The following is a 15,378-nucleotide window of genomic DNA, read 5'->3' on the forward strand; positions in this document are numbered from 1 at the left end:
GACAGGGAGAGCAACAGTTATGGAAAGTTCATGGGGTAAACAAAATCTTTCACCAGTCTGCGAATTTTATGATCACCCCTCGTATATGCACACGTTGATTAGCATCTTGTCATGTACAGTTATTGATAGCAAGTTTGCTTTACTGCCATGTGACTTCTTCCAGTTCTCTGGCTTTTTGACATTGATGCATCATCTGATATCAGATTATTGATGTATACACTTCACGTTTCACGAACAAGTGCACCTATTATTAACAGGCTGGCATATAATTACAATGTTTGTTGAAGTGAGTGATTTTTTAAAATTTATATTTGCTTGCCAAGAGGTCTAAAGGGAGTGTTTTAATTTCAAAAACTAATTAAAAATGTATGTTTTTAATTTAGAAAATGGATTTTTCACAGTTACTTTCAGAAAAGATTGAGTGAATAAAGGTAGCATAAAAAAACTAATTTTTTTCTGATTTTTCAAAATTTTGCACACAAAGAATTTCAAGTTTCTGCATTGTTAATTTAGCTTCTCCTCTCTAAAACCTTTGATATTCTCTGCATTGCCTAAACTTGGCTTGGGAATGGGCGGGACTCCCTTGCCTGTGCTCCTCAGGCTGGGTACCAGATGCTCAGTTCCTCCAGAGAGGATCGTAGAGGGGGGGTTGCAATATTCTATAATACCACTATCTTCTCATTGGCACATTCTGTGGTAACCAAATCCCTTGCATTTGAAGCTGCTATGGTATCCCTCAAGCTCAATGCCAACCTGATAGATATAGCAACAGTGTACATTCCACTAGGCCCAAACAGTGACATCATTGAAGATGTGATCCACTGGATGGTAAATCACCTCCATGCCTCTGCTAAGCACATTATTTGTGGAGACTTCAATCTTCCACCTACTCTCACACATCTTAGTAGGAAACTCATTAGAAGTATGAATTCATTGGGTATCGGCCTACTTAATTGCCACCCCACGAGAGGATCTAATCTCTTGGATCTGATATTCTCTTCAGCACCATGTGACCTCGAAGACAGTCCTCAGAACCTATTTCAATCCGATCACGAACCCATTGCCATACTCCTGCATTTAGCCACACCTAACTTTGATATCCAAGGCCCAAAAAAGAAAAAAGACATCACAGCACCCAAATTCATTGATCCACCATGATGTCTCGAAGCTGCATCCTCGATACCTTGGGAGGCTCTCAATAATTGTGATCTCGAGCTAGCTGTAGACCTCATGACCAGATGGATTCGAACTATTGCAAGTTATGGTGCTACAAAGACTGTCTGCATCACTCCCTGTTCGAGAGCTTGGTGGACACCAGCACTGAACAACAGCTTTCAACAAAAACAAAATCTGCATAAGAGATGGAAAGAATCAGGTGCTATACAAGATCGTATTGCCTTCTCCAGAGCCCGGGCAGTTTTCAACCGTCAGAAAATATTTGCAATTAAAAAGCATTTAAATTCAACCCTACGAAAAGGCAAATCGTTTTATGACTCTCAGCACACAGGAATTCCTAAAACACTGGACCTTGAACTGTGGATGGACCATATTGCACGGTTCTCAAACACTGTAGCCCCAATGCACCTAAGCAACACTTACCCATCAACAACGTCCCTACTGATATGCTCGCCACCGTTCGCATCACCAGGAAGAAGCTTATAACTGCTATAAATGGATTGCCACCCACTGCAACTGCAGGCCGATCTTGTGCCACAATTCATGATTAAATGTCTTAGCTCGTTTATCATCGATCCTCTACTATCAATTTTTAACCGTGTATTAACTTAGCACTACTTTCCCCCTCTCTGGAACAGATATGCTGTGAGGCCACACCCTAAATGCCAATCTGCAACCCTCGTTAAACAGTTCTGGCCAATCTCTCATTCTTCCAGCCTCTTGAAGCTCATGGAGAAGACATTACTTTCCACAATCACCAATCAAATCATGCCTCACAAACCCCCACAGATTCACTATGGCATTCCAGGTAGATCCACAGTCACCAATTTAACATTGATAACCAACACCATTCTCAGTGCACTAGAAGCTGAAGCAGAGCTTTCTGTCACCTACATCGACCTTGAAGCTGCTTTCGACTCCATCAATATCCCCTCACTTGTTCACCTCCTAGAAAACTACCTTCTACATAAAAGGTGACAGCTGTCACCTTTTATGTGTGAGCAGGGCTGTGGTTTATCACAGCCCTGCTCTCTGACAGAACCATTCTTCTTAAAGTGGATCAACACACAATCTGGAGAAAGATCACTGCGGGAGTTCCCCAAGGCGGAGTTCTCTCCGGAGCATTATTCACAGCAGTTATTCTTCCGTTTGTGCAACAGAGAAAAAATGTACTCTGCTATGCCGATGATATTAAGATATATACTCAGATTAACCCCGGTGAACATCTCTCAAACATCAATAAAAAGATCTGTGAAAAGTTACATAACTTAGGATCCTATCTCTATCAATTTGGCCTTCTCATTAACCCTGCCAAATAAGCCCAAATTGTCTTTTCTCTGAAGCGCCAACCCACGGAAATCCAAGCTTCTCTAGACGGCATTCCCTTCCCAGTGGTCAAGATGCATACAGACTTGGGAGTCGTCTTCGACTATAAACTGAGCTTCAACCCCCCATTGACAAGCTCACAGCAAAATTCTGTCAAATGCTCTGGACCACAAAACAACAACTGCTCCACGTTAGGGATCTGGATGTGACTTATCGATACATATACACCTCAGTATACTCCATCGTACTGTATGCCTCGGAAATTTGGGGGTCCGCGGCCCCTACCAACATCAAGCGCGTGTACTCCGCCGAATACTGGCTCCTTTGTTGGATCACTCAAAAACATCGTCGTCCACCCCAGCAAAGAACAACTGCGATGGCGATGTCACTTCATTTTGCCCGACTTCCAGATCTTGTATTTGAAAAACGCCTCGTTCTCACTGTCAAGATGAGAACCGGAATGGTCTCGGAGCCGAGCATCTGGGAACTGTGCGGCTGGAGGATCCCTCTACCCAGACTGAGGTCAGCTCCCACGCTCACAGCTCATTATAACAGACTAGCGCTCAGTGATCGCTTTCTCCCCAGGGAGATGCTCCCCACAATCCTTTCAATTGACGGCGACCTCTGTAGGTTTGTGAAGGATCGGAGGTACCGAAGACAGATCCTTAAGAGCCTGACCTTGGCCAGGCAAAGTGCACATTGTAAGGGCAGCATAATAATGCCCAGTATATTGTAAATAATGTTCAAAGCACGATGTCTTTATGAATGTGTTGTAAATAAAGGGAAGAATATCTTTATGAATATAAATATTAATATAACATAATGTAAATATGAATATCTTTATTATTTCATTGTAAATACTGTCAAACGCATATATCCTGTAAATAATCTGACACTGATTCTATTTTATTGTTGGCTCTGGGGGATGAGCCTGAACTTCGATGTAGTAGTAGTAGTAGCAGCAGCAGTGGCATTTGATGCAAGAATGCAAGTGTATGAGCTTATGCAGCATCAGCCAAAAAAAAAAAAAAAAAAAAAGAATCGCACCATTCCGTCCAAATGCCTGCCCAGTTCCTCCTTAAATTTATTTAACTTATCAACTTCCACAATGACAGATGGAAGTTTATTCCAGCAATTAACCACCCGCTGGCTAAAGGCAAATTTCTGCACATCTAATCTACATCTGTCTTTTCTTAATTTGAATTTATGCCCCCTTAGGTTCGTAATCTGAACAAGTGGAAGGATCCCATCAGAATTCAGCGTGCTCAACCCATTCAAGGCCTTATATACCTCAGTCAGATCACCGCGCAGGTGCCTAGTCTCCAGCCACTGCAATTTGCAGAACTTAAGCCTCTCTTGGTAAGAGGATCCCTTCATTCCCCTCACCAATCTTGTTGCCCTTCTCTGTACACGCTCAAGTAAATCTACATCCTTCCTAAAATGAGGCCTCCAGACCTGTACGCAGTACTCAAGGCGTGGCCTGACCATTGCCTTATACAGAGGGACAATCACCTTTTCCCTGCTAGCAAAATTCCTGTATATCATTAACAAAACCCCATGACTTGCCCTGGCAGCCTGTCTGCATTGCTCAGAAAACTTCATATCTGACTGCACAATTACTGCCAGGTCTTTTTCATTTTCTACCACCTTAAGTGTAGTACCACACAGTTGGTACATTACTCTGGGGTTACTTCTACCCATATGCAGTACTTTGCATTTGTCAAGGTTAAACTTCAGTTGCCACTTCTTAGCCCATCTGCCCAGATTATCTAGATCCTGTTGCAGTAGCACACTGCCATTACAGTAAACCCCCGCTATTCACGGGGGTTACGTTCCTGAGAAATTCGCGAATACCGAAAACGCGAATACTGAGTTATGGCTCCCATAGTAATAAAGGGGTTCCGTTCCAAAGTATGAAATATATAAGAAAAACTAGTCTAAAATTTTGCCTATGTATGTATTATATGTACCTTCATAATATGACATGTACATAGACAGTACATAGTGAAATGCAAGCATATAGCATCGAAATGAAAATAAGAAACAATTTAATATTAAATGTAATATTTATTAGAAATTTCAAACCAGCGCCTTTGCTAGCAAAAAAAAACATCCCGCCAGTGCTATCACCAGTTTCGCTAAAGTGTTGATAGAGGAGTTTTGCCTTTTCGCGAATGATGAGTGAACTTAACGGAATTTTATTTCGAGTTCGGTCTTCTATCCACAGATTTAAAGCTTTTTCCATTTTTTCTAATTTAACATCACGAGTTACAGAGCAAATTTTTGAAGCAATTAGCGCGTTTTCACGGACACTACGGCGGATTTTTTCTTCCGATTTCTTGATTGATCGTACCGTTGACTCATTGATTTTATAATGTTTTGCCACTGAGGAGACACTTTCACCATTAGAAATTTTGTCTAATAACTCAATTTTATTCGCTAATGTTATCACCTTCTTTGATATTTTCACATTTCTCTTTTTATTCGTAGCCATATTTTTGTAGGGGTTAGAAAGAACTTGTCCACAATAAAGTCACTTTCTTCCGTTAACACACTCGAAAAAGTCTGTTTTACACTGCAAAACGGTAGATTTATCATTTTTGTAAGCATATCAATTTATAAATTGATAAATTTATTCAGTTTATAATAAATTAAAAGCAAACGACGAAACCTTCCATGACTAACACATACTGAACAAGGATTACCGAGAAACATCCACGCTCGCGATTTTTTCACCCCTCTCCCCCCACCCACTGAGCGCTGTTTTGACCGGGAAAGATAATTTTAGCCACGCCCATGTTTTTTATGGGGGAAAATATTCACGGCGCTTTAAAATTCACATTTTTTCAGGTTTCATTTTATATTAAATCGGCGATCGCGAATACGCGAAACCGCGAATACAGATACCGCGAATAGCGGGGGTTTGCTGTACTGTCATTAACAACCCTGCCAACCTTTGTATCATCTGCAAACTTCGACATTAAGCCTGATATACCTTCATCAATATCATTGATAAATATACAAAACAACAGTGGACCTAACACCGAACCCTGTGGGACTCCACTAATAACATTAGTCCAAGAAGAGCAGCACCCATTGATTACCACCCTCTGTCTTCTCCCACTTAACCATCCTTTTATCCATTGTAGCAACTTACCTTTAATACCCTTCTGCTCCAATTTGTACAATAGTCTTCCATGTGCAACAGTGTCAAAAGCTTTCCTGAAATCCAAATATACGATATCAAAATTATTTTTTGCATCCAGTTCCTTTGTAACCACATCATAATATCCTATCAAATTTGTCAGACAAGACTTTCCCTTAACAAACCCATGCTGTGTCTGAATTATTGCTGCAGTCTTGTCTAGATGATCCTGCAATGCATCTTTAACCAGTGACTCCATTATTTTACCCTGAACAGAAGTTAAACTAACTGGTCTGTAATTACTCGTGTCACCCTTCGATCCCCCCAAGGATCGAAGGGATGTGGGCTCTGTCTCCCGAAGGCTATTGTCCACCAGCCAATGTAAAACCCCTGGCATTGCTGCTGTGATGGGTCTATTGTATATACCATGTTTGTATACAATAAAGATTATATATATATATATATATATATATTTATGTATAGTTTTAGTATTACTTACGATTAGTATTAGTAATGGCAAAGATGCAAGAAAGCAAGCTTGTACAGCATCAGCAAAAAAAAACCTCCCATATCACCTGCACATCCCCTCAAACAGCTTTTCTAGTTCTTCCACGAATTTTTTCAAATTACTTGAATTTATTATTCACAACAACAGATGGAAGTTTGTTGCAACAATCAGCTACTTGGCGGCTGAAGCAAATCTTCCCTGCATTTATCCTGCAATCATTATTTCCCAATTTGAATTTCATCATCATCATCATCATCAGCCATTTTCAATCCACTGCAGGATGAAGCCTTCTCCAGCAACTTTCCAATTCCTTCTGTTTTGAGCACTGGCCATCCATTTACTACCCACAAACTCATGAATTTCATCTATCCATCCCCGCCTTTGTCTGCCAGGATTTCTTCTAGCTCCTCTTGGGTACCATTCTGTTATTTTTTTAGTCCATCTGTCATCATGTCTTCTTCACTGTGTATTTCTCAGCTTCTCTTCCATTCTTTTGGTGAGTGCCCAAGTTTCACTTCCATAAGTCGTGGTGCGGAGTATACATTGGTTCATCATTTTACGTTTCAGACAAACTGGGATATTGCTCTTCAGTATGTGACTATATTTCCTGAATGCTATCCATCCAAAATTTATTCTTCTCTTGACTTCCAGCCATTTATCATTAATACAGCTAATAACTTGTCCCAGATAATTATGACTCCACCTTTTCAATTACTGCTCTTTCAATCATTATTTCCCTTTCTGTGGCATACTTGTTCATCATTACTTTTGTTTTAGCCATATTCATCTTTAGTCCTAAATCCTTACTAACTGTGCATAACTGATTAAGATTTTCCTCTAATTCTTTGGGATCGTGGCTTATGACCACAATGTCATCTGCAAATCGTAAATGGTTTAGGTACTCTCCGTTCACATTGACTCCTTTCTGCGACCAGTCTAATCTTCTGAAAGCTTCCTCAAGGGCAGCAGTAAACAGCTTTGGAGATATTGTGTCTCCTTGTCGAACTCCTTTCTCAATTTTAAATTTTCCTACTGTATTTGTCTAGTCTAATAAAGGAGGTAGCACTCTCATATATTTTCTTCAAAATCATAATATGTGGGGTATCTATGCCTTGTCTTTCTAGTGCCCGAAACATTGCCTTATGCTGTATGGAGTCAAATGCCTTTTCATAATCCACAAATGCCAAGCATAATGGTATTTTATATTCATTTGCTTTCTCCATTAGCTGTGATATTACGTGAAGGTGATCCATAGTTGAGAATCCTGTCCTAAAGCCAGCTTGTTCTTTCGGTTGATTCTCATGAAGTATTCTTTCTAATCTGTTAGTAATGACCTTTGTGAATAACTTGTAGATGTGGGATAATAAACTAATTGGTCTGTAATTTCCAATTTCTTATTTATCTCATTTCTTATGCAGCAAAACTATGATTGCATTATTCCACTGCTTAGGCGTCACACCTTTTCGAATGCACTTTGTGAAGAATCTTGCCAGTTTTTGTGTTATGTCTCTTCCTCCCAATTTTAACAACTCTACAGTAACTTCATCTTCCCCCGGGGGCGTTCTGATTCTTCATTTTCTTCAATGCATGTTCTACCTCATCAGGAAGAATATCGGGTATGTCGTATGTATTGCTACTTTGCAATCCATCTTCCTCACTGCTGGCATCATTCCCTTGCTCCTTGTATAATTCTCTATAGTAGTCTTCTGCTATTTGAATTATGCCCTCTCTGCTGTTTATAAGTACACCATTGCTATTCTTCAATATCATTTGTCTTTCTGTATTACTGCTCATGGCTGCTGATTTAAATCCTTTGTTTTCCCTTAATGCTTGTTCTACTTTTCTTCTGTTAAATCTTTTTATGTCCTCTCTGAGTCTCTTTCTAATGGCTTTGCATAACTCAGTATACTCAATTTTCTCCCTGTGAGTGTTTTTCTTGCTCTTCATTTGTCATCTTTGGTTCATCATGACAAGTGTTTCTTGACTAATTTTTTCTTCTTTGGATTTCTTTTTCCCTATAGGTTTCTTGCACTTTATTACTTTCAGAAAGTTGTAATATTCCTTGTTGATATCTTGGTCCTGAGCAGTCTGCAGAAGCTCAAACCTGTTCTTAAGTTCCAGTACATATTTGAATTTATGCCCCATTAACCCCAGGAGCTCACATCTGGTGAGTATGGGCTTGGCACACCCAGGGTCCTGAGCTGGATATCATCATTCTTCTCTTTCTTTTTGATTCCCTTCTCTCTCTCTCTCTCTCTCTCTCTCTCAGGGTAATTCAGAATTTTTTTTTTTGGCTGGTGCAGCATAAACCTCAGGCTTCCTTGCACCATATGCTAATAATAATAATAATAATTATTATTACTTTTGTAATCTAAGCAAGAGGAAGAAATTGCATTGAGCTTACTCAATCCATTCGAAACCTTAAACACCTCAGTCAGATCACCTCACAGGTATCTAGTTTCCAGATATTGCAATTTTTTGAAGAACCGAAGCCTTTCTTGGTAAGAGCACTATTTTGTTTCCATCACCAATCTCATTACAGGCAACCCCCATATAACACGGTACTTCTACATGGTTTCGCTCTAACGATTGATAAATTGCAGCAATCCTCGTATAACATGGTTTTGCTCTCACACGGTTAGAGAATTGCAGTAAACCTCACATAACATGGTATTTTTGAACTTTTGTGCTGGGGGGGAACCCTGCTATTATTTTGGATGTAATTTTTCACTGTTTCTATTCTTTTTTGTGAATCTCCACTGTTGACTCACTAATTGTTATGCAAAAAAATTATTGGAAAATTCCAGTGTTACGTTCTCTGCTATTGAACGTGTGCTTGTTTGAAACCATAAAAAATTGACTTCAAAGCGTGCAGTTTCTAACTTTTAAGGTTTTTGTAAGGTTATTTTGGTTTTTATTTGATTTTTTATAAATTTTCTGGATATTACTTAAACTTTGTTCGTAAGAACCATATTGGAATAATTTATTTGTTGAATTAAATTTCTATTTGTGAATTAAATTCCAGCCCTAAATTATGTCTAAGGAACTTAGTCATAATTTGGCTAACTGCTGATTTATTTAAAGAATAGTTTCTAAATTGATTTGGGCCAGCTGTGGAAAAGTATTTAAAGCAGAAAAATCTAGATTTCAAAGTTTTATTATTATTGGATAAGGTGCCAGGCCATCCAGAATGCTGAAGTAATGTTCCTACCACCTAATACAACTTCTTTAATTCAGCCATTAGATCAATGCATTATATCTACATTTAAAACTCATTACATCTGAAAATCGTTATAATGGATTTTGGAAAAAAAATTGATTCCGAATCTATTGAAGTGATGGAGGCATAGAAAAACATTTTTAAATTGTGGACTATCGGAATCATAGCTTTATCGCTCAAAGAAGTAAAACCATCAATACATGCTTGTTGGAAAAACGTATGACCAGAGTCAGTTCATTCAGGAAATATGGGCGAACCCCCAGAAAACAGAATTGGTACAATAGTAGAACTTGCTAAGTCCGTCGGAGGGGATCATCAGTAGATAGGGTTTGATGATATGACTGCTGAAGACATTCAAGAATTACTAGTAGGAAAAGAGGCTGACGAAGCGGATTTGGTGGAAATGGCATCAGAGGTAAACCAAATCAATTCAGAGGATGATATTGCAGATGAAAATTCTGAAGGTCCAAATTTTACACTAAAAAGCATATGGGAGAGCATAAACTTAACCGAGCAATTACAATCTTATTTTGTGAATGCAGATCCTTTGACTGAAAGGAAGACAAAGTTTAAAAGGGAGCTTCAAAAATGCTTAGCTCCATACCAGGCAATTTACAAAGATCTATCAAGCAAAAGCAAACAATCCCAGAATACTGATTTTTAAAGAGAGCAAAAGATACATGAAATCTAGATGCTGCATAAGAAAGTTCAAAAGGTGAAGATATTCTGCAACACAGAAAATATTCTTGTTTGATTGTCCTTAGCAGCAATGAAGAAGAAGAAAATTAAATGAATATACATTATCTGACCTATGTGTATCACAGTTTGTAAGACTTTTGTTAAGTTATTACTATTTTTAATAAAAATTAAGTTTCCGATAGTTATAAAAAAAATGATGTATTTTTGTTACTTTTGGAACATAATTCCCATTTTTGTATTGATTCTTAGTCCTGCATAACATGGTTTCATGCTGCACAACAGATTTTATAGGAACCTAACTACCTTGTTATATAAGGGTTACCCGTACTCTTCTATGTACTCATTTCAGCAGATCTACATTCTTCCTAAAATGAGGCCTCCAGACTTATGCAGTAATCAAGATGCAGCCTAACCATTGCCTTATATAATGGTATAATCACCTCCATATCACTGCTAGCAAAATTCCGGTATATCATTGCAAAACCCCATGAGCTGACTTGGCTGCCTGTCTGCACTACTCAGAAAACTTCAGAATCTGATTGTGCAATTACCCCCTGGGTCTTTTTCATTTACCACCCCCCATTTGATCAGGGCAGTTTGGATTTACCAAGAAATATTATTTGTATTTTAATTTATACTTCTGAATTAATACTAATCTTTAAATGGATTGTTTAATTGCCTTTATTAGTAATACATTTTGAGATTTCTTTTAGATGATGTGTTCGAAGCTATGATACATGTGAAGAATGTAGAACATTATGATGAACCAGAGTCCGGTGAGCATTTAAATGATAGTCTAGGTTGTCTTTGTGAATGTGCTTTAAATCCTTTTTATTTTATTGAGTTGAATTAAGATTTATACAATTCTTATATTTTTGAATAGCTAAAGGTTCTCCTGAATTGGTTTGTAGAGCTCCAAATACAGAGCATAGCAAAAATAAATAAATAATTTATTTTGTCTTATTAAGCTTTGTTTGTTATTATGCAACACTGATATTAATATCAGCCCTACACTGCAGGGAAATCAGACTTTTCTTTTCCAGCCCAAAAAAAAATAGTCCTTTATATAAAAAGTAAATAAAAATAAGATATCTATTTGTTTACCTCTACATTTAAGTGCAAGTCACCAGCAGGCCTTTGAATTTCTCTCAACAGTTAATTGTCCTCAATATCCATGGAGACAACTTACTGACTAAAGGAAAACTTCCTAGAATCTGTTGTATAGTTTTTCACGCTTACCCTAAATTTATGCTCCTGGTTCTAGGATTATTTAATATTATGATAAAGTTTTCCGTTCATTAATTTTACTCTTCAATTTCAGATCCCCCTCTAATTAGCTGGTTACCAAGCTATGTAGCTCACATATTAAAGTGCTCTTTAGAGAGTATCACCAGTCACAGCAACCTTTTTTTTCCTTTCTTTTAAATTCTGATGCCTTTTTAGATGTAAGCTTCATGGTAAGACAGTATTCCTAGTGCTATCTTAAAATTGCCTTATACAGTGGCATTATTTCCTCTCTATCTCTACAAGCAGTTTGATAAAACATTGACAGGCACTATGGTACCTCCTTGTTGCTTCCCTCAGTGCACAGAGTTTCATTCTTTTTTAACTCAACCTCACCTGGCATATAAATTATTTTTGGGTTACAGCAGGCCCCCGTTATAACGCGGTTCGCTTTACGCTGATTCGCTATAACGCTGTTCTTATATTATAACCCGTATCTGACTATAACGCTGTCACAGATCACTATAACGCTCTTTTACAGATTACATTTTTGACATATTTAACGAAATCGTTTCATTTGATTGAGTCAATAGCTTGAAAATGAATAGCAAAACAGCATTAAAACGTTTCCCACGCCGACTTGAGCAATTTTCCCACGCTCGGTGAAATTTTCTCTCACGCTAATTTAAGTACAGTCACTTGTTACGTAGTTCCGAGATCAACATTTTAAAAAATGATCAAATATATTGCTTGTAATATTTGCGTTATATGCATTTATCCGAAGTCTAGTTAGTCATCACTCAGTACAGTATTAGACATCGTGCGTAACGGACAGTTTACTTGAACATTGTATCATAATTAATTCAACCAACACAGTTATATTTTCGAAGAGCTAATAATGACCGACAGGAATGAAAATGCAACAATGTCTGGGCGCAGTACGAAGACTATAAATGTAAGAAAAAGACTGAATTTGAAAATTAAATTAGACGTTTTGAAGCGAATCGATTCCGGTCAACGACAAGCGGATGTGTGCCATAATTTAGGACTCGCAAATTTAACTGTAAGAACAATTATGAAAAAATAAAGAATTAATTTTAGCAGCGGGAAAGATAGCTGTTCCACTGCAAGCAACTAGGACTAGACTGGCTATTAGGATTGAAATGGAGAGACTAATTTTTTTGAAGATAATATTCCAATGCAGAATTCAGTTAAGTTAAATATTAAAGAGAGAGAGAGAGAGAGAGAGAGAGAGAGAGAGAGATTAGCCAATACGATGATCTGAAGAAAACTCGCCTAAAAAAAAAAAAATGTGGAACCATTTAAAACTGGTAGAATAGATTTAAAATCCCGGGAAAGCCGCTAGTGGAGATTAAGGAGCCGAAACTTTCAAAAAAGAACTTGTTAAAATTATTGAAGAGGGGTATTATGTGTTATACTTCTCAACAAGTTTTTAACATAGATGAAACAGGACTTTTGTGGAAACGAATGCCTAAAAGAAGTTTCATATTGAAAGAACAAAAAACATGCCAAGTTTCAAAGCGGCGAAGGATCGGTTGACTTTATTGTTGGGTGGTAACGCTGCGGGCCATTTAAAATTAATACCCCTTTTAGTTTATTTGGAAGAGGGCCAAAGTTCAACTCAAAATCCACACATTTTTCATGATTAAATTCATCCATTAAATTAAATTCATTATTTTAATTGGAATTTTGTTTTCTTTTGAGACGCAAGTAGTTACCACATAATTATACGTATGTAATGCAGAATATTTTATATGTGCAAATATTTGAATATTAAATATTTTGACCGACATTTGTGCATCTTTTCATTACCGTTTATTATTGATTAGGAAATATCCTATGGCACCGACCGCAGCTCACAAATACATATGTTACCTTATGGGAAAGCGGCGCTCGCTTAGCGCGGATTCACTTAGCGCTCTGTTTTTGCGGAACGAATGATCAGCGTTAAGCGGGGGTCACCTGTATTGTTATCTAAGTGTAAAATATTATATTTTAGATATGTTTCAGGGATGGTCACATAAGTGGCAACATAGTTGCCACTTATGTCACTGTCCCTGAAACCTATCAAAGATATAAAATTTTACAATTAGTTCTCAGGAAACATGATGTTAAAATTTACACGTTTGAGGACTTTCCCAGCCCTCTACATCATCTGCAAATTTTAACATCATGTGCCTTATCATTTTATCAGCATCATTTAATAAAATTAGAAACAGTGGTTCTCCATTCACTGATCCCCACTTCTTAGCCTAACCCATTATGAACAGTGACCATTAATCACAGCCCATTGCCTCCCATATAACTATCCCATAATCAATGTGAGGATTTTTTTTTTTTTTTTTATGAAAACTCAAAGCTGCAAGAAAGGTATTAAAACCTGTACTACTTAAGACCATGCATGGGTTGAAAGTGAGAAGATGAAAGAAGATATGTTAATATTAGACTTGAATTTATAGATTGTATTTTTCAGGAAATACACATGAAGGGAGATTGTTCCAGAAAATGGAATTTGAAGGGATAAAGAAGAAGGATTTGTTCTGTGAGTGTGAAGTTTGGCAATAAAAGCATGCCGACTGGTTGCAGCATGTGTTCAGATTGGTTTGGAAGAGAAAGAGAGCAGGAATTATAGAACCCAATTCAGAACAGGGCGCCTCCGTAGCCAGGTGGGAAGGAGCAGCAGTGCGTAGCACACGCTTCTTGATTAGACCGGGGTTCGAGCCCGTCACCACCAAATACGGAAAGGTCAGGGAATGACCACCACATATCCCGAAGCAATATGGCCTTAGTTGCTAATGCTCCTAAAAACCAAATAACAGCAATAATTCAGAACAGTCTCATGGAAGTATCTATAAAAAAAGGCATGCAGCAGAAACAGAGAGAGAAGGAGAAAGGGAGTGGAGAGATTTTGTTAGAGATGGATACAGATGTGGGAACAATATTCCATGGTAGGACAGATTTGATGACAGAGTGAGTAGATGTTTGGAAGAAAAATAATGCCAAGAGCGAAAGAGAAAACCAAGTTTTTAGACTAAGAGGAAGCAATATTTGAGATGTGCTCATGCCAAGAGAGATTAGAAGTCAGGGTAATTCCTAATAGAGATATGTGATCTTGTCTAGAAACCTGAGTGTCGTCAAAGATAAGCATAGGAGCAGAAGAATCCTTTTTATGAGACATATGAGGGTGGTTCAATAAAGAATCGCCTTGACATAGCTGCAGAGGTGCTAGCCTGTAGATTCTTGTCACAGGTTTTAGTCCTCTACATACCCACTGTGCAGATTTACACATTTTTTCCCATTGATGGATGAGGCTATGGATACCATTTTTGTAGAAGTGGTGAGGTTGGTCTTTGAACCATGGCTCTGTTGCAGAAATGAATGTCTCGTCTTCAGGGAAGTGGATCCCCTGAAGAAATGATTTGAGGGAAGGAAACAAGAAGTCCGATGGTGCAAGATCGGGTGAGTAGGTTGGATGGGACAGTATTTCATATCCCCAAGTGGCCGCTTGTGTTGTTGCAATTTCAGAAGTGTGAACTGGGGCATTGTCTTGAAGCATTCTCACAGCATGCCATGCCTACACGTTTTGGTTATCTCTCGTAATTTTGTGAGTAAGTTGGCATAACAGGCGCGTGTAATTGTTCTACCTTTTGGCAGGTAATCAGTCATTATTACGCCTTTCTCATCCCAAAACACTGTCAGCAAGACCTTTCCTGCTGATGCTTGGACCCTTGCCTTCTTGGGGGTGTGGGGAACCATGATGTCGCCATTCCATGGACTGCTTTTTACTTTCAGGGTCGAAACAGTGTATCTAACTTTCATCCTGAGTGATTAGATGAGAGAAAAAAGTCTTCCTCATTTTTTTTTTGCACAGGGCTAACAACTCTTGTGATTTCTGTTGTCGATCAACCTTCTGGAAACCATATCTTTAAAAAGGCCTCTAAGGTTGGGAGAGTAATACATATCTAGAATTTAAAACAAATACACCAACCGTTTAACTATAATGGTTTAATACTGAAAATTATAAAATGTACCCAACGATACTACACTGTAAAATAATAT

General features: G+C 38.1%; 1 protein-coding gene across 3 annotated transcripts in view; it reads left to right on the forward strand.

Annotated features, from left to right (window-relative positions):
• Positions 1 to 15,378, forward strand: part of mIF2 (mitochondrial translation initiation factor 2) — a 405,187-nt gene that overhangs the window by 34,213 nt on the left and 355,596 nt on the right. For all 3 annotated transcript variants that reach the window (XM_090379811.1, XM_090379813.1, XM_090379812.1), the window contains exon 4: positions 10,788 to 10,850. In XM_090379811.1, the coding sequence (XP_090235937.1) occupies positions 10,788 to 10,850 (63 nt within the window). The remainder of the gene's footprint in view (positions 1 to 10,787; positions 10,851 to 15,378) is intronic.

Source organism: Mastigoproctus giganteus, chromosome 8 (genome assembly GCF_048544385.1).
Source record: "Mastigoproctus giganteus isolate SK-2022 chromosome 8, ASM4854438v1, whole genome shotgun sequence".
In the NCBI taxonomy this organism is placed as follows: Eukaryota; Metazoa; Arthropoda; class Arachnida; order Uropygi; family Thelyphonidae; genus Mastigoproctus; species Mastigoproctus giganteus.